We start from the raw sequence: 27,677 nt of genomic DNA, 5'->3' as shown, positions 1-27,677 counted from the left end.
GGGTCACCTCTTCCCCATCTTTGAGGTCCCCGTGCCCAGGCTGGCCCGGCGTCAGCTGGGAGCCAGTCAAGCTACCGACTTCAAGGAAACCCACTGAGCTGTCGCCTGCTTTGTGCCCAGCACGCGGCTCTGGCCTTTCCAAGAAGCTCAGGGCCTGGCCCCGGCATGCATTCTCCCAGCAGGCTGGGCTAGCGGGGACCTTGGAGATAACTGGCAAGTGACGTCGTAATGGTGGCCCTTGAACTCTTCTGACCTTTTTAAAGTTTATTTACTTATTTTGAGAGAGAGACGGAGTGCAAGCTTGTGCTCGTGAGCCCGGGAGGGGCAGAGAGAGACAGAGACAGAGAGAACCCCACGCAGTCAGTCCCTGTGCTGTTATCAGGTCTTGGACTTTGGGACAAGCATGTGTTCAAAGAGGTCTGGCTGGCAATCGTGTCTGCGTTTCTGATCCATAAACAAGGAAGTAAGTTATTCATTCATTATGTTTTACTGTTTATAAACAAAAGCTGTTGAGAGATGGGCTCCAAAGAGGGAACGCAACAATCCTCGCTGACGCTTAAATGGCACCTGCCGTGTCCTGGGAACGTTTAAGCACATCCTGTCAGTTACTCGTGTTTAAGCACATCCTGTCAGTTACTCGGGTCATTTTCACGAAGGCTCCCCAAGGCGGCTTGTATTACTTGCCCCATTTTACAGATGAGGAAACTGAGAGGTTAAGATCATTCAGCTGGCAAGTGGCGGAGTCAGGATTTGAACCCAGGCTCTCTGGTTCTGGACTTCACACCCCCAAGCAGCTAGAATTCCTGGTTCTCCAAATAAAAAACGGTGGCAGTGGGAGGGGCACCTGTGTGGCTCAGTGGGTGGAGCATCCGACTTCGGCCTGAGTCATGACCTCCCGGTTTGTGGGTTCGAACCCTGCCTCGGGCTCTCTGCTGTCAGCGCAGAGCTCGCTTTGGATACTCTGTCCACCCCCCTACTCGTGCGCGCGCGTGCACTCTCTCTCGAAAATAAATAAATGTTAAAACAAAAAAACAGTGGTGGGAAGGCTTTTCATTAGTGCCCTGGGCCCAGGTCCTCATTTGGGTAGGTGGGGAAACCGAGGCCCAGATAGGGGAGGGGGTGTCTGCAGAGCCAGCCAGCGGCAGACCCAGGCTGGTGGCCAGCTGTGCCCACTCCCGGGCCACTGCTCCTTGGCTTTACCGTGAGGCCTTCCCAGGAAGGCAGACCCCTGCCCTCCTGCCTTGTGCCCTCACCTGACCCATCAGGGGGCTGGGTACTTGGAGACGCAGAGGGGACAGAGTGGGGTCCCTGCCGTGGAGGGGAGGGGACAGCAGCGGCCCAGGGAGGAGTGGGGAGGAAGGAGGAACGATGGGGTGCCACTTTGCCACTCCTGCCCACACCTCCCAGGCTCTGGACACCGTCCCCACTGCTCTCCCTGCTGCTCCCCTGCACCCGCAAGGGGTTGACGTCCCGCCTCTCCTCCTCCCCCCTCTAAGGCTGCTGTCTCCCCTGGTGATCCCAGGGGCTCAAATTTGTCAGTTCCTTTATTTCGTGACCGCCCGGATGGCTTTGCTCTCGCCACCGAAGATCAATGCCCCACTTACCCCTAAATCTGTGTAAATTTTTAATTAGAAAAATCTTTTTATGTTTTATTTTCTATTTGAGAGACAAAGAGAGAGAGAGAGAGAGATTGAGAGCGTGAGCAGGGGAGGGGCAGAGAGACGGAGACAGAATCCGAAGCAGGCTCCGAGCTGTCGGCGCAGAGCCCGACGCGGGGCTCGAACTCACAAACCCGAGATCACGACCTGAGCTGAAGTCGGACGCTCAACCGACTGAGCCACCCAGGCGCCCCAGTAACTTTTAATTTTTAACATCGAGTCCTCACGTGCAGGTAACGAAGGAGCGTGAAGTGTGTAATTTTAGGCGTATAGAGTCATGGAAGTCACATTACCCTGCCACCCACCCCCCCCACCCCCCAGGGTCTCCTTTACAGCCGGTACCCATCACTGCAGTTAATATGCACCACTGGTTACAGAAATCATACAGCCAACAAATACTCTGTGTGTTCATTTGGCTTTCTTTCCCTTAACAGGAGATCTGTAAGGTTCACTCTCTTGCGTGTGCCATCAGCAGTTCATTATTTTTTTCTGGCTGCTTATTATTCCCCTATCCAGAGAAACCACAATGTATTTATCCATTCTGTGCTGATGGGCACGTGGGTCGTTTCCAGAATTTTGTCAACCTGAGGGGATCTTCCGTAAACATTCCCGTACCGGGGGTCTGTGCACGGATGCGTGTTTTCATTTCTTCTTCCCGGTAGATGCTCAGAAGGCAGGATTCCTGGGTCACAGGGCAAGCCTATTCATTTAAGAAACCGCTTCTGTGACGGGGCGCCTGGGTGGCTCAGTCGGTTAAGCCTCCGACTTCTGCTCGGGTCATGATCTCGCGGTCCGTGAGTTCGAGCCCCGCGTCGGGCTCTGTGCTGACAGCTCGGAGCCTGGGTCCCGCTTTGGATTCTGTGTCTCCCTCTCTCTCTGACCCTCCCCCGTTCATGCTGTCTCTCCCTGTCTCAAAAATAAATAAACGTTAAAAAAAAAAAAAGAAAAAAAGAAAAAAAAGAAAGAAACCACTTCTGTGGTTGGGATGAGTTGCTTTCACTGGCACGTGGTCGAGCTGCCTTTGTTCATTTCCTTGCCTGTGTGTTACCTCATTTTGCCCTCCCGGAACCCCCCGGGGAGGTGATGCTGGCCGGAGCAAATATTACTGCCACCTGACGTGGACCTGTCGCTATTTGCTCACCACCTACAACAACAGCTCAAGGTTCAAGTTCAGAGGGGGCTCAACGCTCCGGAGAGAAGAGAGGAGCACAGAACTCTGAGATTACAAAATTTTTTCCTGTGGGAAGTGAGAGCTGAGTTCCAGAAAATCTCACATGCTTTTGGTTCAGAACCAGCCTCGTTTCTTGCTGGCAGGAGAGTGGGACTCAGCTGTGCTCTTAGCGGCCCAAGAGAGCCTTACACGTTTTGTATTTCAATTGTTCTGTTCTTTTAGGTTGGACAACAGTACTGTGGGTATTTCGTGTGTGTGTGTGTGTGTGTGTGTGTGTGTGTGTGTGTGTGTGTGGAGGTGCCTGTTTCTTAAAAAGGACCTTTATCTTTTAGAGATCTGTACTCAAGAACTTGTGGGCAAAACAGTAAGATTTCTGGATTTGCTTTAAAGAAATCTAGAGGCAGGGGCAGGAGCATAGACAAGTCAGGCCCTCGCTTGACAATTGTTGAACCTGAGTTTTGGTTACCCAGGACTTTATTATACTGTTCTCATTAAGTTTTGTATGCTTGAATTTTTCCATAAAAAGATATTTTTAGAGTAAAACAAAGGGGGGGGGGTCTCTCAGTGATAATAAAAACATTACATACATTTTTTTAAAAAAGGTTTCCTTATAGCCACAATAGGCAGCTGCTATAGAAGGTTTCATTCGACCTGGGAAAGAATTGAAAAAACAAAAAACAAACAAACCAGAGCTTGAGAAAGATTACTTTAGTTTCTGAGGCCAACTCTGGGATATTTTTGGCCCAAAGGGAATACAGGATCCGACAGGCCTAGAGCTCCCCAGGGGCCTAGTTCTTGGGCTCTTTATTAACAGTGGTTGCCTCACCAGCCCGGGGAGCTCACCGGAGGGGAATGAGGCCTCCACATTCTGGCCGGAACTGGTAGTGGTGTGAATTTCATTATTGGGGCCAAGAGCCCCGGCGCCCCAAGGACCTCGGTCCTGTCCTGCCTTGCCCTGACCCGCTTCCCCCGCCCAGGTGGCACCCAGGAGGCTTGCAGGGAGGGGTGCCCTGTCAAGGCCGCAGAGCCCTGGGAACACACAGGGCTCGGGGCTAATCCCAGGGGGGGTCCACGACAGCACTGGGGTGAGGAAGAAAGTGACCTTGGGCGGGGACCTGCAGAGGGCTGGCTAGGATTCCAGGGAAAGGAGGGAAGGGCATTTGAGGTGAGGGTGACAGTCCGAGGCACAAACCAGGAAGGCCTAGGTGCCAGATAGGAGAGTAGAGAACGATGGAGCGGCCCAGGCAGGTGCAGTGCAACTGGGCATTGAGCAGGTGTGCCCCGGGCCCAGCTCACCTGCCCTCTTGCGCCGGGAAATCTGGAGCTGGGGGCCCGAGTGGGGGTGGGGGTGTGTGGGGGGGGAGGTGAGGGCCTGGGATCGCTCTCGGTCCAGGGGAACCTGCAGTGGCCGGAAATCTCCCACTTCCCACTTCAAAGAAATGCAAATTAAAGTAAGGAGAGTTGTCTACACCCTCTCCTTTAGGATTGGCAAAGATGCAAAGAACTGGTAATGACAGCACTGGCGATCTCCTGGAGCCGAGGCTCCTCTCCCACGCACGGGCGGACGTAGACGTCAGTCAGCTTTTCTGAGGGCAGCTCAGCAAGTGGCACCCAAATGTCACCAAAATGTCGCAGGTGCCTGTCCTTTGACCCGGTTGCTGCACCTCTAGGCATCTGCAGAGAGAAAGCGGAGCTCAAAGAGGCACGCTGATGGGGCGCCTGGGTGGCTCAGTCGGTTAAGCATCCGACTTCGGCTCAGGTCATGATCTCGCGGTCCGTGAGTTCGAGCCCCGCATCGGGCTCTGGGCTGACGGCTCGGAGCCTGGAGCCTGCTTCCGATTCTGTGTCTCCCTCTGTCTCTGCCCCTCCCCGTTCATGCTCTGTCTCTCTCTGTCTCAAAAATAAATAAAACGTTAAAAAAAAATTAAAAAAACAAAAAACAGAGGCACGCTGACGGTCGGCGCAGCCTAATTTGTACCTGCAACGGTGAAAAGGGGGCATAGGTGCCCGTGGGGCGGGTTAAATACCGCAGAAGAGAAGGGCATTTCTGTGTCTCCACGGGGAGCTCTGTCCAAATGAAAACCAGAGTGTTAAACACAGCGGATCCCGTGACTTTATTGAAAGCAGTCTGGAGAGCGCGCACCAACGGGTGACTGTGGTGGTGGCAGAGGGATGGGGGGCGGGAACAAGAGAGAACTTTCGTTTTCTCTTCTAAGCCGTTCGGGGGTAACCACCAAATAATACAGACCCAGATGGAGGCAAGCATGGGGTTTTCATAAAAGAAGTGATCGACCTTAAGCAGAGCCGGGGCTCTGTCCTAAAACGGGTGCATGTATGGAGCGCCTGCTGTATCCGGGACCCCCGGCTAGGGCCTGGGAAAATTTCAGGCGAAGATAGGGAAGGGGCAGGGGTGGGGGTGGCGGGGCGGGGAGGGAGGGAAGCTCTGCCCGCACTTCCCTGAGCGCCCTGCGGCCGTTGCCAGCGGCCTAGACTCCTGGGATCGGCCGGTGACTGCACTCTCGACGCCTCTCCTGAGCTCAGTGACCCACACAGGGTTCTCTCGGTCACTCTGACCCCACCTCCAGCCATGTCTTTCCTGGGACCAACAGTGCTTTAGGCGCCTGAATAATTAGTTTACCAAACTTACCAAAGCCCCCGTGGGAGGTATTTTTCTCCCACTTAGATAAGGAGGAGGCTCAGAAAGGTCACCGGAATTCGCATTAGCGTTTTGGCTCCGCGAGCCGCTCTGCCTCGGGATCGCATCAGCTGGGGATAAGGTCCGTCTGGGGACGTGGGCTCTGGAGTCAGACCCGGGCCCAACGCCGCACCCACGTTCTTAGCTGTGTGATCACGTGCAAGTAGTGATCCCTCCTGCAGCCCAGGCGGGGATCAGCTATTTATAGGGGTGCTTTGAGGATTATACGGGCAATGGCTGTAAAGGGCTAGCATGAGCCGGGCACCACGCTAAACGCTCTCATGGGCCTGGGCCAAATGAGTTGGCCCATTTTTCGGATGAGAAAACAGAGTCTCCAGGGTGAGGAATGTCGCCCTGGGCCCCCGGCTGGCAGAGGCCCAGGTGGCGGGCCTCGGTGCAGCCTCGGTTTCCTCACCTGACGCGTCCCCCTAGGCGCCCCGCCGATGCCCCGCCCCGTCCAGGTCCCGCCCCCGACCCGCCGAGCTCCGGGAGTCTCAGCCCCGCCCGCACCGAAGCCCCGCGAGCTGCAGCCAATCGGCGGCTGCCGGCGTCGGGTGCACTCGGCCTCGCCCGCGGCCCTCCCGCCCCCGGCTCTCGCTCGCCGCTCGCTCAGTCCGCCGCCGCCTTCGCCGCTGCCGCCGCCGCCGCCGCCGCGCCTCCGTTTGCCGACTCGGTAAGGCTGGGCCGAGGCTGGGCGAGCGGGCGCGGGCTCGCGGCCTGCGCCAGGGTGGGGCGCGCGGGGACCGCCAGGGTCCGGACTCCGGAGGGCGGGGGGTGCGGGGGCCGCCTGCCGAGCCGCAGCGCCGAGGGGAACCTCCGGCGTCGCCCCGCCAGGACGGCGGGGTTCGTGGGGAGCCTGAAACGGGAGCGGGTCGGGGACTCCCCACCTCCCGCGGTGGATTGGGTCTGGGGTCCGCCTAGGGGTGTGTCTGCGCGCTGGCCTCCTGTGCCGGTCCGGTGCGGCAGCGGGAAGGATGCTCAGCCCTTCGGACTTGGGCAGGATGCGCCAAGCTCGGGACCAGTAGGGGTACTGGCCTCTTTCTTCGCCCTTCTCGCTCTCACTTCCCAGGAGTGGATTGGGTCTGGGGGTACGCCCGAGGGTCGATCGGCCCGCCGGGAGGTACAGTGCGGGAGCTGGAGGGATGCTTGGTTCTCCGGACTTGGCAGGATGCCTCCGGCCTGGGGCCGCTAGAGCCCCTTTCCTCTCATCCCACCCCACTCTTCGGAATGGATTGGGTCTGGGGGTCCGTCCGAGGGTCGGTGAGGCTGCAGGAGGGGTGCTCGGCCTTCTGGACTTGGCTGGGCGCCGCCAGCCCCCTCTCGATCCCGCCGCATCCCTTCGCCCTCCGGGGGTGGATTGGGCCTAGGGGGCCGTCCAGGGGTCGCAGTGGGAGCTAGAGGGACGCTCGGCCTTCGGGACTCCGCGGGGCGCAGTCCACCCAGCCTCCTGCGGCCGCCCCCGCATTGCAGCCGTCGGGACACGCCCTTGACGCGGGACTCCCCGCGCGGTCCGAGCACCCGTCGTGAGCGAGATCGGGGCGCCCGGCCGGGGTCCCCGCTTGCGAGCGCCCCCCATCCCCCGGTGCGGGGCAGGTGGGCGCCGTGAGTCTGCCCAAGGTCGCGGCGGGTTCCCAGCCCGGCAGCCGCCCGGCGGGGGGGTGGAGGAGGGGCGTCACGTGACCAGGCCTGGGAGCTCTGGCCCTTCCTGCCGGGACAGCGCGGTCGGGGTGGCGGAGCTACCCGGGGTCCCGGGCCGGGACGGAGGCAGCTCCAAACCCCAGCCCCCTCGGCGAGTCAACGACCAGTTCCTTTCATTTTGTTCGGGAAGGCCGTGGGTCAGCGTCTTTATAATGTAAATTGATGGTTGGCTTTCGTTCAAGCCGACCTGACTTTTTTAACACCAAGAGTTAAAACTCCGGAGTAATCAACCCGATTCAGTAGGGAACAGACGCCGTTTTCCCGACTCAGGACAGGCTTTCGGTTCCTCTGTGCTCCTTGTGTAGTTCAAATACTTAAGGGCAGGTTTTTGTGGGAGACCGGTAACTTTGTAAGGGACCGGACAAAATCCGTTTACTCTCTTGAAACGTGTATTTTGTTACACCATTTTCTTGCATAGGCGTCGGGTTTCTGGTCATTCCAGATATTCAAGCATGCTTGTTTCCTTCTGAACCCCAAACCAAGCGATTAAAAAATGGCCGAACTCACTGGTCTTTCATTTATGCCAGCGAGCATCTCCCCCCCCCCCCCCCCCGCCTTTTCCAAAGTATGTAGGGCGACGCGCGGGGAGTGTGGCGTAAATATGAGGACATAATGCTGATGATCGTGCTGATCGCAGAGGCGAGGCAGCGTCTGGTTGTAAGTCGTCTGGGGCCATCGTGTCTGATGTGAACTGTGTGCAGCACTCGGGTTGGGGTGGTGCTGCCTCTGTGCGCCCGGGGGCTCCTTTTCGCATACAAACGACCGGCTTCCTTCCGGTGAAACATTTCTAGACCCGACCTTGTACACTGAACTCCCATCTGTTGAAATCAAACAGAGAAAAGGGAGCGCACATACTTTGTATCACAGTGGCAGAAATTGGCACGGTGCACAGGCCGAAATAACCTTTCGAGTTTGCACTGAAAGCAAGTGGCATAAGCCACGGGCGAAGGGAAGAAACCTGGCGTCCCTGCTGCTGCCGCCCTTGGCCTGCCCCCAGGCCAGTGGGAATCTAGTGGGCAAGCGTGGGCCCCCGGGGAGTCTTGGGGCCAGGGCCTGCGCTTATGCAACCCTGGCCCCGCGTGCCCATTCATAGAAACACTGTTACTTTCTCCCGGGGCTTCGCAGCAAGCCCCTTCCGGACGCGCTTCGGGCGCGCCGGGACGCGATGCTGCAGTTTGGGTGTGGGGTGGCATAGGGCGCCCTGAGCCCTCAGCTGTCCCCAGGGCTGGCCACGCGGGGCTCGGCCTTCCCGCGGAGAGGCGCTTCGTGTCGCCGGGGGAGGAGGGTGGCAGCGCCGGCGACGCGAGCCAGCTCGCTCCGGAAGGTCTCCCCGAGCCGGGCGGGTGGAACAGGATCTGAGCGCCCCGGGCGCGCCAGGCCGGGGGCGGGGCTCGTGGTAACCTTTCCCCTACTTTTCGCAGCCGTCACGTGACGCGCGCCGTGGGGGCGGGGCGGGGCGCGCCGGCCGCAGTTGCCTGCGGTGCCCTCCGGGACGCGTTCCAGCTGAGCAGTTAGAGACGCAGCCTGGGCTCCCAGGGCGGCGGGGAAGGTGGGAGGCGGAAACGCGCGCCCGCTCTGGCCCGGAGCTGCTTCTGCACTTTGATCGGGTGCAGTTTTTCCTTTGTGGGAGAGGACGTTGAGTCACTCCGCGTGGTCGTCGCTGGCGGGCCAGAGTTGGGTTGCTGGGGGGCAGCCTGAACTTCGATTCCCGGAGGATTTAGAATAAAATGAAACTGGCACGTTTCGAGTGTGTTTCAGATTCTCTGTGGCCCGCTCTAATGAGGCCTCTGTTTTCCTCGAATGGCTTGAGCCTCTCCCGAGCTTGGCCTGCGAGGATTTTTCTGTTTGACACGGTGCAAAACGAAGGGGGTGCACACGGGGACGTTAACGCGGGATTGGCCTCGGCACTCGGGGCCCCTCTCCAGAAGCCACCAGCCTAACAGTCTCTGATGCCTGTAGAAATAGTGTAGGCTGTACGGGGCGTGTTGTTGTTCAATCTGTTAATTAACACAAGTAAGGAGTACTTTATGTTTGTTGATTTATGACATTCTGTTGCCTTTTGTGAAGTTCACCTTCTACCCCGTGCAAATACTGGGTGGACGTTGGGTTCCCAGCAGACCCTGGGCTTGAAGCCAGCTGACCTTTGTGGTGAGGTGATCCAGAGCCTCAGTTCTCCAGAATGTCCACCTGTAATTTTGCGTGGGTTGTTTTTCTGCCAAGAATGTTGTTGGAAGTTAATAATTGAAAGAAATTTTGCCAACTGCACGAGTCCTGCCGCTTTGGGGGTACGTAGGGTGTTTGCCACTGTGGAGGGCCGGGGATAGGGTGGCTACTGCTCTGCCTTCTAGAAATCATCAGCTAATTGTTGGACACCAGGTTCTTTAGGTTAAAAGGAAAGGACTCCTCCATACTCCCAATGTGGTGGTTCACCAACCCATCCCAGGAACCTGAGTGTCATCCTAAAACTTCTTTTTTTTTATTTATTTGAGAAAGAGGGTGGGGTGGGGACAGAGAAAAGGGGAGAGAGGGAGAGAATCCCAAGCAGGCTCCGCACTGCCTGAGCTGAAGTCAGATGCTTTTTTTTTTTTTATGTTTATTTTTAGAGAGAGAGAGAGAGAGATACAGAGTCCGAGTGGGGGTGGGGCAGAGAGAGAGGGAGACACAGAATCCGAAGCAGCTCCAGGCTCCGAACTGTCAGCACAGAGTCTGACACGGGGCTCAAACTCAGGAACCATGAGATCATGACCAGAGCCAAAGTCGGACGCTTAACCGACTGAGCCACCCAGGCGCCCCAATACGTGTTTATATTAAAAGCAAACACAAAGTGACTATGGCTTTCAGACATCGTCGTGTGCTATAACTCAAATTTTACGTTTTATGGAAGACTTCCTCATTTATGAGATAATGCATTGATCACTAATTTTCCTACATGTCAGCATCTCTCCTGCCCTTAAAAAAGATTTAGGGTGGGGCGCCTGGGTGGCTCAGTTGGTTGAGCTCCGACTTCGGCTCAGGTCGCGATCTCCCGGTTCGTGGGTTCGAGCCCCGCGTCGGGCCCTGTGCCGACAGCTCAGAGCCTGGAGCTGCTTCGGATTCTGTGTCTTCCTTTCTCTCTCTGCCCCTCTCCTGCTCACACTCTGTCAATCTCTCAAAAAATAAACATTAAAAAAAAAAAAAAAGATTTAAGGTGAAGAGTTTAGGTTTCTTTCTACTTTCTCAAGCCCCCCCTGTTGTACAGCGGCAGGTACAACAAGGGACACTAGAAATGAGCCCAGCAGTGCTGTGGCAAGCTAAATGTCAAAGTCAGATGATTGGGAGGGGGGGTATCCGATGCCAGCACGGGGTGGGGGGAGCGGATAGAGTGAGGGGAGGGGGTCTACTGGCAAGAAGGAGGCGAGGCGGCAAGTCCACACGGAAGCCCATGTTCCCGGAGCCTGGGACTCCGGTTGGAAGCCCGGCACACTCCAGTGTGTTCCTGCCTTGACGGCCTGATGTGTTGGGCCCATCACTTGATGTGACGGCTGGATATTCTCATACTTTATAGGCCAGGCAGAGGGTCTCGTGATGAGGCTGTGACATCTGCTCGAGCCTCTTCTCTCTTCCCCACCTGCACACACGGCCCGGTAAGTGTCAGAGCTGGGATTTGGATCCAGATGCGTGTTCTCCGAAGCTTGTGCTCTCTCCCTGCAGCACGCTGCTGCTTCTTGGGCCGCAGTGCAGGCAGAGGGCCCACGTCCGTGCCCACTGGGCGTGTTTCCGGGTGTCCGTTTCCGCATCTGTAAAGTGGTGCCTCCGACACCTGTTGTTCTTCGTCACCAGGGAGGGTCCGGGAGGGGGCCGGGTGTGACCCCAGTCTTGAGGGTGTAAAGTGGGCACGGGTTCTGGCAAATAATCCCGTGGCCGCAGGCAGGGATTACGGGTATGACGGTGCTCCCCGGTCCCTGAATTGGAACTTGTGGTTTCCCAAGTTCAGTTACACTTCTGGGTGAAGAGCATGCTGTGGGTGAAGGCCCCCCTGCCGGTGGTTTTGGGAACACTTGTGGGAACAGCGTGGGATGAGGAGAGGTCCGGGGGTCTCTTTTGGGGGACGCAAGCTTCTTCGTCAGCGGCTTGCTGACGGTGTGGCTGGGGGGCAGGTCCTCGTGGGCGTGCGTCCGGAGAAAATACCTGAACGGACGGCGCAGATAACTGCCGAGACATTCTGTATTTTCTTTACAAAAATGTGACCCCCAGTGACCTTTCCCCAGTTCTTTTGCACAGGTCACATTTCTCTGCGTTCATCTGATTAGCCATTACTTCCTGGAGTGGGGCCACACTAGGTGTAATTTGCCTTTGGTTTACTTTTATTTTTTGTTTTTCGCTTTTTGCATTTGGTTTATTTACTTATTTTTTTATTTAAAAAAATTTTTTTTAACGTTTATTTATTTTTTTGAGACGGAGAGAGACAGAGCATGAATGGGGGAGGGTCAGAGAGAGGGAGGGAGACACAGAATCCGAAACAGGCTCCAGGCTCTGAGCTGTCGGCACAGAGCCCGACACGGGGCTCGAACTCACGAGCTAGGAGATCATGACCCGAGCCTAAGTCGGACGCTCAACCGACTGAGCCACCCGGGCGCCCCACATTTGGTTTATTTTTTACAGCACCTCACTAGGTCACTAGGCAGAAGCTGTTGTTTTCCCAGAGACTTAAAGGTGTAACGATTCAGAATTCCCTCTATAACCTGCCTCGTCTTGGCGTATTTACTCCATAAACGTGAATGGCGTATTATGATATACTTGACTGCGATAAGTTAACTGTATGGCCAGTTAATTAATGAAAATATTAAATGCCCAGTGGTGGATTCAAGAGACCCCACCTCCTTAGTGACCGTTCCTGCCCGTTTCTTGCACACGAAGCCCTCCCAGAAACACAAAGTGAGTTTTGCGTCTTACGTTCTTGCTTCTAACGTGCCTCCATCAGGTTAGGGAAATAATCTGTATTTATCTGCATATGCACTTATCAAGAAAACTCAAGAGCACAATCACGGAGAGTCATGTCTGCAAGTGAGTATGACACGGCACACGACGGGCAGAAAGCTATGCGCCCACACATGGGTGGACGGGTGCTCTCGTTTCCGTACTGTTACTGCTAATTTTTGCCTGCGCCTAACTCCTCGCCCTAATCGTGACCGTAGTAGCGGGAATACGAAATACTGACGGAGCAAGAAGGAATCTGAGCAACCTCACAAACCCTTTTGGGGCGCCTGGCGGGCTCAGTCAGCGGAACATGCGACGCTTGATCTCGGGGTTGTAAGTTCGAGCCCCACGTTAGGTGTAGAGATTACTAAGAAAAAAGAAAAGAAAAGAAAAGAAAAGAACCTTGCCCCACATGCAGGTCTGGATTTCCCCTGGCTGATACCCTTCCGGAACCTTCTGGTACCTTCCTTGAAGTGCCGTGGGTGGCAGCACTGAGGCCGGCCCGGGTGCCGTCTCTGTAGTCCTGCTTGGCAGGAACATGGCTTCCCGTGTTGTGTCCATCCTGGAGGCAGAACCAGCTTTGTGTGGCCAAGCACAACCGTCCCGGACACTGGTCGCTGGGCCCCAGAGGGATACGCGGTGCCGCTCTGGCCTCCGTCGAAGACGATGCTGTAGATGGTGCCTGCGGTGTCTCCCCTCGAGAGTTTTTCCAGGGGTGGTGGCCCGAGAGTCCTCCGGCCCCAGCTTCCTCCCTGATGAGGGAAACGGGCTGTGTCCCCAGAGTCACTGCCCGCTGTTGATGCTGTGCTGGGCCGTAGGAGACAGGGCCCGCTCCCGTGTGCGAGTAAATTGTGCAACTGTAGCGGGGAGACGGGTGCCTGAGAACAATTTTAGAGTTGGCACTGGTCGTGTTTGTAGTTGCTGTGGTTTCATTGCTGACTGCAGTCACATCATTCTGGCTACAGTCACATCATTCTGGCTACAGCGGAGCGATCTACTTTCGCATCTGTGTCGTAGCTGTAGCGATCTCGCGTGGCACTTTGAATGGAGTGTCTCCTTCACCTGGCAGGTAAGCATGTGGGTTGGGGGGTTGGACGTGGGTCTGATCCCCCAGCTCCGCTCTTTGCTGGCCGTGACCTTGGGCAGGTATGTGTGCCTCAACGCCCGAGCGTTGGTCTTCTCCCTGGTAAATTTGTGCCATTCCGTGGGTTCTGGCGGGAATTATTTTTTTTTCCTTTTTATTTATTAAAAAAAAATTTTTTTTTAACGTTTATTGATTTTTGAGACAGAGAGAGAGCATGAACAGGGGAGGGGCAGAGAAAGAGGGAGACACAGAATCCGAAGCAGGCGCCAGGCTCTGAGCTGTCAGCACAGAGGTGGGGCTAGAACCCACGGACCGAGAGATCATGACCTGAGCCGAAGTCGGAGGCTTAACCGACTGAGCCACCCAGGCGCCCCGGCTCTGGCAGGAATTAAGTGGGCAGTTTGGGTGAAATGTGCATCACATTGTCCAGCATAAGCCAAACAGGTTTGTAGAAGGAGTATTTTGTATTTTCGTTGCTAAAAGCACAAACGTGAGTCTGCATCTCCTATCTGTCTTAGCTAGTTAGCTACCTACTTACCTACCTTCCTACCTTCCTTCCTACCTCCCTATCTGGGTTCAAGGCTCTGTTGGAAGAGCTCTGACAGCACAGAATTACATGTTTTGGTTGGAAGTCCCATGTCACATGGCAGGTGCGATGGTTTGTTTATTACGGAGGCGATTTCCATGTCTGAATTTCCCCCTCACCCCCCACCCCTGTTTTGGAATCCAGCTAAGCACTTGGCATTGGGCTGACCTTTCACCTCCTTTCCTCAGCGGCTGCCAGTCCCAGGACCTCTGGGGCTGGGGGTGGCACCGTGGCCGGCCTTCTGGAGGGGAAGGGGACCCGGCTTCGGGATGGCTAGTGTTACGATTGGCGGGCCGCTGACCTCTGCGGTTATGGAGAAAAGGAATCGATTGAGGAGAAGGAAGACAAAGGCAGGGACACGTGAAACACGGGAGTACAGACCAGTTTATTGGCCAGAGATCAGTGAGTGGCATTGGGCAAAGTTGGCGAAATTAAAATAATCTGACCGACATTGAACGAGCTGTTGCGACATCATCCCCCCCCTCCCCCCGCTCCAACTTCTTCACTTGGCGTTGGGAGAACTGTCTGTGGTCCTCACTGGACTCACAGTTGAACAAGGACTCGTGTCCCGGAGACGTTCACCGCTTCCGTTGGGAGATTAAATGAAAGGCGCACGAGTGAGAGTCATCAGCCAGTCAGTGCGGGTAGAATCACCAAATGGAACCGGTGGGACGTTCTCTGGGAATGTGGACTCAAAGGCAGCCTTGCAGGAGGGGAGCTTTAAGCTGGGTGTGCGGAGCCCGAAGATGGGAGCAGAGCAGAAGGCATCCCAGCTGTGAGTTGGGGTAAGCAGGGCCCGCCCCCACCCCCATCACGGTCGGGGTGGCCGGGGTGCTGGCCCAAGCGGAGGGGCCTGGGGGAGTGAGCTTGGGACGCTGTAGGAGCAGCCACCTAATAGGCCCGTGATGGGAATTTATAAGAATTGGGATAAATAGGTCGGCGCTCTCAGCCAGAGCGCCTTACTCTGGACCTTGGTGTTTTTCCGAGAGCGGATTAGCGTAAGGTGCTTAAGTCTCTGGCATCGTCCTTGGAAGCACCTCTCCCCTCTGGTGGCCTTCGTGATTTCCAAAGTAGCACCGTTAGGTGGTTCCCACGCTCAGCCTGGGGGCGCAACGCTCAGCCTGGGGGCGCGGCGCCCAGGTGTGTCCCAGGCGAGGAGGTTTGTGCAAAGCTCACCATCGCGTGGGGTCCGGGCGGGCGCCCTCCGCGCCTGGCGCAGCCAGGGAGGATTTCTGCGGTGCCAGGGAAAATAAACGGGTCCGTGGCGCCCCACAGCACCCCAGACCGCGGAGACACGTGTCTTCAGCATGTTGGATAAATTTCGCTGCCTGAAGCTGTTGACTTCCAGTTTACTGCTGAGCTGGTCTGGCAGGCGCACAGCGAGAGGTGGCCTGGCATCGAGAATACTCCCCGAGGGGCCTCCCCGCTACTCGGTCGCACCACCTGGGGCAGGGGCGGCCAGTCTGTGTTCCCAGAACGTGATTCCCCTGTCACCCTGTTCCCTCCTGTTTAGACCTTTTTTTGAAGTTTACTTATTTATTTTGAGACAGAACGGGGAGGGGGCAAAGAGAGAGGGAATCATCCCAAGCAGGCTCCGCACTGTCCGCGAAGAGCCCGATGTGGGGCTTGAACCCCTAAACTTTGAGGTCGTGACTTGAGTCGAAATCAAGAGTTGGAGGCTTTACCAACGAAGCCACCCAGGTACCCCTTTCCTGTTCAGATTTCTTGTTCTGTTTTATATTTTTTTTATTTATTATTTTTTTAATTAACTTTTTTTTTTTTTTTTTTTTGAGACAGAGAGAGACAGCATGAACAGGGGAGGGTAAGAGAGAGAGGGAGACACAGAATCTGAAACACGCTCCAGGCTCTGAGCTGTCAGCGCAGAACCCGACGCGGGGCTTGAACCCACAGACCGCGAGATCATGACCTGAGCCGAAGTCGGCCGCCTAACCGACTGGGCCACCCAGGCGCCCCCAGATTTCTTGTCCTAAGGCGTCTGGTAGTTGCTCAGTGATGATTTGAGAGAACAAATGACTGACAGAAAGGGGAGTTAAGCTCTCTTTTCATGTCTGTGTTTTCTTTGCAGCCTATCTCCCTGCCCCCGCCCCCCCCCCCTCCGCCCACCCCGGTCTTTCCTGCTTTTCCTGCCAGTACACGTATTCTCTTCTCTAGCTGGCTGAGAATTCGGGAGCAGGTGCCGTCCTGCCGAGCAGGTGGATCCCAGGGGTCATGCCGCGTAAGCCCGTAAGCTCTGTCCCCCGGGAGGTCACCTCTCTCCACCCAGGTAGAGAGGTGCTCAGGCGGGCATGGTATGGGATAGTGGCGGGAGGACAGCATGCTTTGCAAATTAGCAGGGTCTGGTGCTTGTGCGCGTCACAGGGGTGAGGCACGGAGCCCGGTAGGCAGTGGTGGGCTTCTAGGAGGGGAAACGGTGGTGAGGTAGCAGTTAAAGCCCCAGGCAGGGCCCTGTGCGGCGCTGACTCCTGGGGTGCAGAGGGGCTGGAAGAGGAACCAGGGACCCCCCAGCTCAGAATCCTGCCAGGGTGAGGGGCGGTAGCAGATAAGAGTCTACGTGCCCGGTCACCTTATCCGGGAGGAAGAGGATGGTGAGTGAGGCCAGCGCTCAGACTGCTTAGTTGTGTCTCTCAGCTGGGGCATAGCAGAGCCCCCCTCCCCAACCCCCAACAGCACCAGGAGCCGGCGAGGGGTGGGGGATGCTGCCTGCTCACAAGGCCCTCGGGGGCCCCCTTCGTGCTGAGGCCCTTCACCGCCGCTATCCTGGAAGGTTGAAGGGTTACAGAGAACAGCTGTCCAGTTAAGTGGCCTGGATCCAGACGCAGGCCCGGCCTGCCAGCTGGCCCAGGGCCCTTCCTCTTACAGGGTGTTGGGGTTCCCAGCTGTGCTGAGAGAATGACAGGAGTCACCAGGAGGGGGCTCCAGGGAGGCTGACCCAGGAGCGGAGAGTGGGAGACCAGGCAGGGTCAAGTTGATACGGCAGAAAACTAATATTCCAGGAAGGGGGCTCATAGGTAGTGTTCTGTACTTGTCCGTGTTTCCAGCATCTCCCGATTTAAAACGTTCGGGGCAGAAAATGACCTTGCTGTGTAGTACAGTCACGTTCGCCGGGCCTCCTGTGGGGTCCTCCTAATTCCTGATTGTCCCTGAATTGATGAATGGCTCGCCTCCTTCCACCTGGGGGGGGGGGTCTCTCTTCTCCCCCAGCCTCCGGTTGCGGTCAGCCTTTGGGAAGTGCTGGGGCTGCGTCCTCCTCAGTTATTCTGGCCCTTCTCTGGGGGAGACTGGGAGGTGAGGGAGGCAGGGCGGGCAGGCAGGCAGGCTTTGCGCACACCCGCCTGGGTGAGAGGTGAGGGCGCGCCCTGCGTCGTGCAGGTCGTGCCAGGGCGCGGTAGGTCAGGGGGTGCAGTGATCTGACAGGTAGCCTTGCCCGTCGTTTGTTGTTGTTGACATTCAAGGTGTCGTTGGGTGGGTCTAGCTTATTCCCCGGTTACGGACACTGGAGTGCAAGGGCCGGCTTGTGGGCGGGCAGAAACCCTGTGAACGGGCCCCTCCTGATTTGACTTTGACTCTGTGCATGGGTGGTGGGGCCTGGCCGTGGCTCCGTGGGTGCTGGCTTCCGGCTCACGTGGCCGGCGGGCGAGATGTGCCCAGAAGGCGGACGCTGACGGCCACTCGAAGGGTCTAGGGAGCTTTGAAAGTTGGTCTCCGAGCGTGAGATTGCACTGAGCTGCAGCGGACAGGTGTTTTATTTCAGTCAACACATTTTCAGAAGTGATAAGGGAGGATCACACACCGACAGAAGAGGGACGGGCACAGCAGACCCCCGTGTGACCACTGCCCGACGTCAGTTCCCACCCGTGGCCCTCACGGTTCATAATTCTGTCCGTCCGTGCCCTCTACCCCCAAGATTTTGAAGCAGACCCTAAACTTGACAGAAGACAAACTTGTACTGATAAATATTTCCGTATGTATCGCTAAAGTACAGCAGCTCTTTCAACAACAACAACAACAACAACAATATCCTATGATGCCTAAAAATATTTATTTATTTTTTTATTTTATTTTATTTTTTTTTTAATTTTTTTTTTTTAATGTTTATTTATTTTTGAGACAGAGCATGAACAGGGGAGGGTCAGAGAGAGGGAGACACAGAATCCGAAGCAGGCTCCAGGCTCCGAGCTGTCAGCACAGAGCCCGACGCGGGGCTCGAACTCACGGACCGCGAAATCATGACCTGAGCCGAAGTCGGCCGCTTAACCGACTGAGCCACCCAGGTGCCCCGTTGCCTAAAAATATTTAACGGCAGTTCCCAGATGCCGCGAGCCGACAGTTGTTCGAAGGAGTGAGCTCTCAGCGAGTGGGACACTGGAATTCTGCATTTGAGGAGAGGTTTAGGGGCATAAATGTTGAATAGATAACACTTCAGTTTCCTGAGGCAGTGTTTTTTTTCTTTTTCTTTTTTTTAAAATAACAGCTTTATTGTGGTTTAACTTACCCCACAGTCCACACGCCCGTCCAGAGTGAACAGTCGAGCAATTATGAGTCTCTTTACAGATATGTGCAACCATTAGCACAGTTAACATTGGAACGTGTTCATCGCCCGAGAAAGAAGCCGTCCTGCCTTTAGCTATCTACCCCGCTCAGTCCTCCTTCTGTCCCCAACCCTAGGTGAGAGAGGGAGAGGCAGAGAGAAAGGGGGACAGAGGATCCGACGTGGACTCTGCTCTGACAGCAGAGAGCCCGACGTGGGGCTCGAACTCACCAACCGTGAGATCACGACCTGAGCCGAAGTCGGACGCTTAACCCACTGAGCCACCCAGGCGCCTCTCATAAGTGTGTTTGTTTTTATTTTTATTTATTTATTTTTTAATTTTTTAATTTTTTTTAAAAATTTATTTTTGAGACAGAGAGAGACAGAGCATGAGCAGGGGAGGGGCAGAGAGAGGGGGAGACACAGAATCTGAAGCAGGCTCCAGGCTCTGAGCTGTCAGCACAGAGCCCCACGCGGGGCTCAAACTCACGGAGTGTGAGATCGTGACCTGAGCCGCAGTCAGATGCTTAACCCACTGAGCCACCCAGGTGCCCCTCATAAGTGTTTTTAAACATGAGGCTGTGATGCCAGGATGGGTGGAATGTTCGCTTACTAGATGTGCACAGGGAGTTTTCAGTTTTCAAACCTTTGTCGTCCGGTTCACTTGGTCCACTAATGACCGCTATGGCTCGAAGAGGGACTTCTGCTCAGGGCGGTGTCCAGGCGGCTGCGAAACTAGAGAGCCAAATTGTCCATTCTGCGGTGCATTTAGGACTCTTACATCTGGCTTTTAGTTCAAAGCAATCAAAACAAACGAATCCTGACTTAAATTCAGTGTTCTGACCAGGCCATTGACTCCTGGAAAGGACCGCAGATACTCCCTATCTCACCTGCCTCTCCCTGGCGGAGGTGAGATTCCTGAGCAAACACCGGGACCCATACCTTTGGATAGAATGGTCTACAGACACGATGTTTATGTTCCATCTGCATTAATAATCCCTCAGGTCTGGGTAAAGCCCTTGAAAGATCTTAGAAACCATCGAGAGGGTAGCCAGTCCGTAACCTTGTTTGCCACACTTCACATTCTGCAGAATTCTCTCCGTAACGCCTGCCTCCTGCCACGCGTGTAGCCTGAAATCTTCGTGGGGAGGGGCTAAGGGTTAACCGTGAGGCCCCTGGAGAATCCTAGAGACCCTTGGATAGCTTTTGGAGGGAGAGGATTCAGAGCGGTTTGGATGCCCCGTCAGCATCCCGAATTACCTGCAGCAGGCATTTGCCTGGAGAGCTCGCGGCTCTCAGACTTGGGGTCTGGGCCCGCACAGCCGGCCAGGCGAGGGAGGCTGGCTCCGTGCCCATGAAGTAACACGTCGATAACCTTGAATGCTTGGCAGACCAGGTCAGAGCCTCAGGTGCTGCGTGGTGACACTTCCCAGATGTGCCCGTCCCAGCCTGTCCCTCTGCCCCCAGCATCCCCACCTGGACGCCCCTCCCACTCCCAACCTGTCCTGCCCACGCGGACACTCTCCTGTGTCCTCGAGTGGCTCCCGTGAGCGGATGGGCCAGAATCCCCCGGGGGCCTCTGAAGGCTTTCTGGAGTGGGTCCTCCTCCGGTCCCCCACTGGCTCCCCTGTCTCCTGGAAGACTGCTTCCCCCTCTTACTGGTCATGCTTCCCGGCCCCACCCACAGTCCTTACGTCAGCCAGAGCGGACTTCTAGAGAACAGAAACAGTGACTTAAAGCCCTTGGAATGCTTTTCCTTCGTTCTTAGCATGAAACCCCTCTGCCTCCCATGGCTGCCTCTGGGCATTCCTCTCCAAAGTTAGCTGCCTGCCCTTGACCTCAGCCACCCTGCCCTTGACCTGCCCTTGACCTCTACCTAGAGGCTCGTTTTCCTTTAGGCTTGAAAGGCTTGCCCTCTGGGCTTCCTGTGTCACCCGGGAGGTCCCCTCTTTTGGCCTCTCTGTCCGAGTTGGGGCGGGGACCTCCTGCCAAGGTCTCCGTCCTCCCTGTGGCTGGCACACCGGAGGCAGTCAACAAACTCTTGCCGAAGGAGCACACGAATGAAAGCTGCGTGCCTTTTGGGGCCTCTCCTGGGGCTCTTTGTTCCAATTAGCTGAAGACTAAGCTAGTTTGGGCTTTTGTAACTGGGCATCTTTGAAAGCACGGTACCTGTTGATTTCCGTAGGTCCTACGCCCGCACTCTGTAGGCTCAAACAGGTAAAAGCGGGAGGAATTGCGGTGAGAAAGCTCAGTGTCGGGTTTTTGCCCCGGTCCTCGGTGACTTTGCCCCTCTGTTAGCTGCCCTTTCCTCGTGGGGCGCTCGGGCAGAGTGTCGGAAGAGAAGGTGGCCGAGGGGCCGGCTGTGCGGGAGGGAGGCCGGGAGGGCATCAGGAGTGGCCAAGGAAGAAGACGGGCCGGGAGGAAGGGAGCCAAAGAGACCCGGCCTGGAGCCGTTGACGGGAAAGGTGCGTTCATTTGTGGGCGCTCCTCAGTGTTCCAGCCTTCGGGTTGCTGACCCAGGTTGGTTTCAGTCACAGCTTCCGAGGAGGAGGGAGGAGGAGGAGGAGGAGGAGGAGGAGAGGGGCCTGGCTCCGACACGCATAAGCACCCACTCCTGAGGACTCCGTGCGCCTGGATTTCGTGGCGTCTTTGTGGCGACCGGAATGGTCTCTCAAGTCAGCAGCCACAGGCACACCCGAGTCCCGGTGCCCCGGCCTGAAGATGAGGGGTTCAGGGCCATCCTGTGGACCCTCTGGGTTTCTTCTGTGCCAGCCTCCAGGCGGCATTTGCAGGGTGCCAACAGCCACCAGCTTCCTGAGTCAGCTGGGTGTGGCCTGGGCTGCTGGCCTGGAGGGTTGGTGCCGTGGGATGGCCCGGGGGCGGGGGCCAGGGGGTGGGGGTTTCTGGGTGGGAGGGGGCTCCCCTCCTGGACTCCCCGCCCCAGGCCTCCGAGCAGAGGGTGCGGTGGGCTGTGTAGTGCCCGACAGGCAGGGGAGGGGGTCGGCATGGAATCCCAGGATCGGATCTCGTAAGGGACCGTTAAGTTTGTTAAATGGCTAGGAAACCTGCAAATTCAGAACGAATCCCAGGGCTGTGGAAGGGGTTTTCTAACATCCGGTGAAACGCTGGTGCGTTACGCTCTCCCCTCCTCCTCCTAGGGCGTTACTGAAGATGGCGGAAGCCCACCAAGCCGTGGCCTTCCAGTTCACGGTCACCCCAGATGGGATCGACCTGCGGCTGAGCCACGAAGCCCTGAAGCAGATCTACCTGTCTGGACTTCATTCCTGGAAAAAGAAGTTCATCAGATTCAAGGTTAGCAGATACCTGTTTAGATCTGTACGGCGCTCACATTAGCATCTGAGAAAACGCCTCCAGGTGCTGGTGAGGCGAAAAAGCATTTCAGAGCGATTGCATTTCAGAGCGATTGCCGCGCAATTGATACTTCCTCTGTCCTTGTGAAACACACTCCCTGGCTTCCTGAAGAAGTTCTGGAAGGCAGGCAGGGGAACCGGCGCCCCGTAGGCAGGTGAGTTGGGGTTCAGAGAGCCTGCTCGGAGAAGCAGAGGAAAGACCAGCATCCGTGTCTCCTGCTTGCAGCCCAGAACCCCTTACGCCTTGTAGAAAAAGGATTGTTTCCCAGCTGTGTGGATTGCAGTGAATTTACCTAACGGCTACCTTGCTGATAAAATTAGCCAAACGTTGGGGCGCCTGGGCGGCTCGGTCGGTTAAGTGTCTGGCTTCAGCTCAGGTCATGATCTCACGGTTTTGGGTTCAAGCCCCGCGTCGGGCTCTGTGCTGACAGCTCAGAGCCTGGAGCCTGCTTTGGATTCTCTGTCTCCCTCTCTCTCTCTCTGCCCTCCCCCCATGCTGTTTCTCTGTCTCAAAAATGAATAAACAGAAAAAGAAATTAGCCAAACGTTGAAATAGGTGCACGCAAATTCAAATATAGCTAGCTTCAAATGCTCTCAATCCTGTTTACCTGAAAGAGTGGACAGTATTCACCGTTTTTAATTAACCACGAGTCTTGTTTCCCCTTTGTTTGTAAATTCAATTTATTTCCAGAATCATGGAAGGAATAAAATACACACATGGAAAAAATTCAGACGAGAGAATTGTCCGGTTCCTCCCCGCCCCCACCGGCAGGGAGGGAAACGGATAACTGTGTTCATTTTCCAGTTTCCTTTTCAGAGGGTGTGGCTCAGAGAAGGGCTGTTGAGAAGGTGCCAGGAGCCAAAGTAGGTGAGAGCAGTGACCTCAGAGAAGGTGGACAGGTGCCTGGGGCACAGCCAGAGGGCGCCACCTACAGGGAGAAGCGCGTTTCGCCACCCGACCTTGTCCAGAGCAACCCCTTTTTACTTTCAAATCCAAGAAAAGAGAAAGTTGGGTGCAGAGCTATGGCCATCAATCGCTGCAACCCAGTGCAAATGTTCTCTGGTCTTAAAGACCTTGTAGGACAGCTGAACAGTGCACAGCTGTGCCTAACCGAGGGGTTTGCCGAGGAGCACAGGGCTCGGAGCAAGAGGGGAGGCAGGGGGACGGCGGGTGAGCGGGAGACCTTCTGTCTAGACCCTTCCTGCCTCCGTTTTATTTATTTGTTAAAAAATTTTTTTTTTTACCGTTTATTCATGTTTTGATAGAGACAGAGCATGAGCAGGGGAGGGGCAGAGAGAGAGGGAGACACAGAATCGGAAGCAGGCTCCAGGCTGTGAGCTGTCGGCACAGAGCCTGATGGGCAGGACTTGAACTCACGGACCGTGAGCTCATGATCTGAGCGGAAGTTGGATGCTCAACAACTGAGCCACCCAGGCGCCCCCTGCCTCCCATTTTAATATAACGTAATATATGTATTTATTTGTCTTAAAAACATTTGCTTCAGAGAACACCAAAAAGGACCCCCACTTTGTTTAAAATCTCTTTCCTTTACGCCTCTCAATAGCGGGGGATTGGGTGGGAATAGCATGTAGGGATGCAGCTGTCTTCTAAAAATTCAGGTGGGCTTTGAGAGCTTTTAAATCCATTGTCTTGGTCAAAGCAATCTCTTATTAAGATGGCTTTATTAAGAATTTCTTTGAGGGGGCGCCTGGGTGGCTCAGTCAGTTGGGCGTCTGACTTCAGCTCAGGTCACGATCTCGCGGTCCATGAGTTCAAGCCCCGCGTCGGGCTCTGGGCTGATGGCTCGGAGCCTGGAGCCTGCTTCCGATTCTGTGTCTCTCTCTCTCTCTCTGACCCTCCCCCGTTCATGCTCTGTCTCTCTCTGTCTCAAAAATAATAAATAAATGTTAAAAAAAAAAAAAAAGAATTTCTTTAAGTTAGAAGTTTTGAAACACGTAAATAAAGAGAATAAGGAGCTACACTGCTCACTTGGTTTCCAAAATTTTGTTCCATATCTGCCGGGCCCTCACACCTGCTACTTTCTGTGGTTTTTTGTTACTTTTAGTGGTGGGGGTGTTGGCTGAAGGATGGTTCAACAGATTCTCAACATGGAGTGAGGTGTCTTGGAAATACTTGGGGGTTGAGTGGTCTTTTGATTCAGGAGCAGCAGGAGGGGTGGTTTGGGAGCTGGGGTCTTGGGGCATCCCAGGTGTAGCAGGTTGGGGCAGGACTTCATGGATGGCTCAGTGACATCCTTGAATTGTTGTTTTTTTTTTTACATTTATTTATTTTTGAGAAACAGAGTGAGACAAAGCGTGAGCGGGGGAGGGGCAGAGAGAGGGAGACACAGAATCCGAAGCGGGCTCCAGGCTCCAAGCCGTCAGCGCAGAGCCCGACGCGGGGCTCGAACCCACAAGCCGCGAGATCATGACCTGAGCCGAAGTCAGACGCTCCACCGACTGAGCCACCCAGGCGCCCCAATGACGTCCTTAACTCGGTGTCATGAGTCAGTCTGGATGGAGATGGGGGGAATCGGTGTTAAGCTAGTGGCTCAGGCGATTCTCATGTCCTGGGGTCACTCTCAGGGAATCTGCTCCAGGGAGGGGATTGGCTCAGAAGCAGAGGAAATAAAGGGGCTGGAGGCCCTGGGGAAGATTTCCAGTAGTGACAGTGTGGTCACTTAGCCACGATGTGCTGCAAACGCCTCCTTCCCACTGTCCGTCATCCCACTACCCTCACTACCAGGGGCCGTGGATTTTGTGGGTGGGACGTGCTCACGGTGCCTGCTCTGTTTCTAGAATGGCATCATCACCGGCGTGTACCCGGCCAGCCCCTCCAGTTGGCTCATCGTGGTGGTGGGTGTGATGTCAACCATGTACGCGAAGATCGACCCCTCGCTGGGAATAATTGCAAAAATCAATCGGACCCTTGATACTAGGTAAGTACTCTTTCCAGATCGCAAACCCTCTAGGAAGTTAGCGATTCTCATTAGTGATTTTTATCGCTGGTATGTATTGTTTTATTATTAAAAAATTTTTTTTAATGTGTATTTATTTGAGGGGGGGAGGGGCAGAGAGAGAGGGAGGCCCGGAATCCGAAGCAGGCTCCAGGCTCGAGCTGTCAGCACAGAGCCCGACGCGGGGCTCGAACCCACGAATCACAAGATCATCCCCTGAGCTCAAGTCAGAAGTTCAACCGACTGAGCCACCCAGGTGCCCCTTGTTGCTGATATTTTTATGTCTTTCCATATATATAACTTCCTGTTCCGATTCATTTGGAAGCTTTGCTGTTCTCCTGTAGGCTCTCTTCTGTGTCTTCGACCAGTGTTAAGGTCCCCAGGGGGGTCCGTGGTCCCTCGTGGCCCTTCCTCTGAAGCCCAGGGCTAAGAAGCACGTGGTCCCGGGTTGCACTGGGAAGTCACGTCAGGGCCCAAGGTTGTGGTCGGTGCACTTAGCCTGACTGCAGGGTCCTCAAAAATGGATTTCTGCTCCAGGAGCTGGTTCAGGACACGGTCACTTCTTTGCACTGGAGTCCATCCTGGAGTCCGTGACCCTGAGAACTGTTGGCTCTGGGGGGGACCTCAGCCCCTTAGCACCTGTCAGAGTGGCTTGGAACCCCAGCGGGAACCCCAGCACTCCTGAGAGTCTTAGGTTTTCCTGGTCTTAGAAAATCAGCTTTCTACATGATATCTATCCTGGAGGAGCCTTTGGGCTGAGACTCTTCTGAGAAGGTCGGTGGTGCCTGGGGTCCCACGTGGAGTGTGGGCACGGCCTGGAGGGCATTGACGGAACCCCCGTGAAGTCCTTTCCTCCCTGCCGCCCAGGGATGGCGTGACGCTCGTGGGTCGCACCCTGTGCTTCGGCGACTTCTCTCATGGGGGTCTCCGTGGTAAAGTGAAGTGTCCACAGGGGCGGGTTCTTGGGCTGAGTCCCAGGGAGAGGAAGTGGGGGCCGCACACCTCCGAAATCTGGGCTGCCTGCTCACAGAGCCGTCCCACGAGACAGACACGAAACAAACAGCACTGCCTCATGGGGCTCTGAGTGGCCGGATGACAGAACGAGACAGAGCAAGTGGGGGAGGGGCAGAGAGAGGGGGACAGAGGATCCGAAGCGGGCTCCAGGCTCCGAGCTGTCAGCCCAGAGCCCGACGCGGGGCTCGAACTCACGGACCGCGAGCTCACGACCTGAGCCGAAGCCGGACGCTCAACCGACTGAGCCACCCAGGCGCCCCTATTTTCTGGTTGGAAAGCATCCTAGTACCTCCCAGCTGCCGTGGCTGTTCCGTGCCAGACCTCCAAGCCTATTTCTCTGTTGCTTGTTTGCACTGACAAACCTTTTAAGTCTCTTACTAGAGCGATAACGGTCCCCAGAGGCCTCATCCCATAGCTGGGCTTTGTTTTTCGGGCCAGGGGCCACGTGTGGACGGTGGGAACCCCGGTGACGGACGAGAGGGCAGCCCAGGCGTGTCCTCACGTTTCCCGGGCCGTCCCTGTCGTGTCGGGGGCTGGCCTAAGCCGAGCAGATGAACTCTGGGCCTTTTGAGAAAGCAGCCCGGAGCCTGCTTTCAATTCTGTGTCTCCCTCTCTCTCTGCTCCTCCCCCGCTCACACTCTCTCTCTCTCAAAAATAAATAAACATTAAAAGAAAAAAATTTAAAAGCGTGGCCTTGGGTCGCCTTGAGCAGGTGCCCTTTGCCCTTGATCCCTTCTTGTTGAAAGCCCAGAGTCCAGCTGAGTCGCTCCCGGCCTCCACGCGGCCTCAGGAATGCCGGCTGGGGACTTTACAAGCGTCTGCAGGGCCTAGAATAAAAATGCCATCATTTCAGGGGAAGCGTGCCTGGGCTGAACGCCTGCCAGATCCCCTGCGCTGCCTTGGGGGCCTGGGAGGCCAAGGCGGGGACCCCAACATTCCTGATGCCCTGGGCAAACCTTGCTCCTCCTGTCCTGGTGGTCCTGGGGAGTCACAGGCCGACCCCTGCAGACGGCTGGCCTCCACCCTGGGTCATGCTATTTCTCCGTACGTTTCAGACTGCTGTGGGTTTAACACGGATTTTTAATTTACTCTCCAGTGTGGACCCTTAACACTGGATTATATTTAGAAGTCGTGGCTATTTACAGCCCTTGATAATCTGGGTCTTTATACGATTTGTTTCTTTGCTCCCTCTAAACCAATTGCGGTGAACTGGGCCGTCCCTGGCCCAGATTTAGAAAGACCAGGTTAAGAGCCAGCGTCTTCCAGGCTCGAGGGTCATTCTGGAACCATCTTCCTGGAGAGCATCTCCGACGGTCCCGGGTGACTTTTCATAAGCATAGACGTACTGGCTGTGTGGGGTATGCTCTGCGTTTGTCCGGCCCCTGCAGCCTCGGAAGGAATGTGTTCTTTAAAAGAAAGCTTTTTTGGGGGGCACCTGAGTGGCTCAGTCGGTTAAGCCTCTGACTTCGGCTCAGGTCATGATCTCAAGGTTCATGAGTTCGAGCCCCACGTTGGGCTCTGTGCTGACCGTGCAGAGCCCGCTTCGGATCCTCTGTCTCCCTCTCTCTATGCCCCTTTCCCTTGTGGGCTTTCTCTCAAAAATAAATAAAAAAACAAAAATAAAAGAAGGCTTTTTTTTTTTTTTTTTTTGCTAATGCTTGTCATCCAAGTATCCATATGTGTATTATATTAAAAATCCTGAATGTGTCATCTCTTTGTTAACGTCATGATACTCTCCAATTTTTGTGGACCTAATGGGTATGTGTCTTTTCCTTCAGTGATGTAGGACTTCGGAATCCAAAGCGTAGATGATCTGAGAGATAGGTTCTTAAATGCCTAGGTCTAAGCTGGCTTATAGATTACGCTATCCGAAAAGAAAGTATAGAGATAAAGCAGAGGCTATAGTTAAACTTGGACACAAGATTTTTTTTTTTAAGT

General features: G+C 55.4%; 1 protein-coding gene across 1 annotated transcript in view; it reads left to right on the top strand.

Annotated features, from left to right (window-relative positions):
* The first annotated feature begins 6,162 nt into the window (after positions 1–6,162).
* The window catches only part of CPT1A (carnitine palmitoyltransferase 1A), a 56,262-nt gene continuing 34,747 nt past the window's right edge, over positions 6,163–27,677 (top strand). The window contains exons 1-3 of the mRNA XM_042904173.1: positions 6,163–6,197; positions 21,556–21,709; positions 24,568–24,707. Coding sequence (XP_042760107.1) covers positions 21,569–21,709; positions 24,568–24,707 — 281 coding nt within the window. The 5' untranslated portion in view covers positions 6,163–6,197; positions 21,556–21,568. The remainder of the gene's footprint in view (positions 6,198–21,555; positions 21,710–24,567; positions 24,708–27,677) is intronic.

The sequence above is a fragment of the Panthera leo genome, chromosome D1 (genome assembly GCF_018350215.1).
Source record: "Panthera leo isolate Ple1 chromosome D1, P.leo_Ple1_pat1.1, whole genome shotgun sequence".
NCBI lineage: Eukaryota > Metazoa > Chordata > Mammalia > Carnivora > Felidae > Panthera > Panthera leo.
The sequence above is the reverse complement of the archived record's forward strand: the minus strand, read 5'-3'. Positions and strand labels throughout refer to the sequence as shown.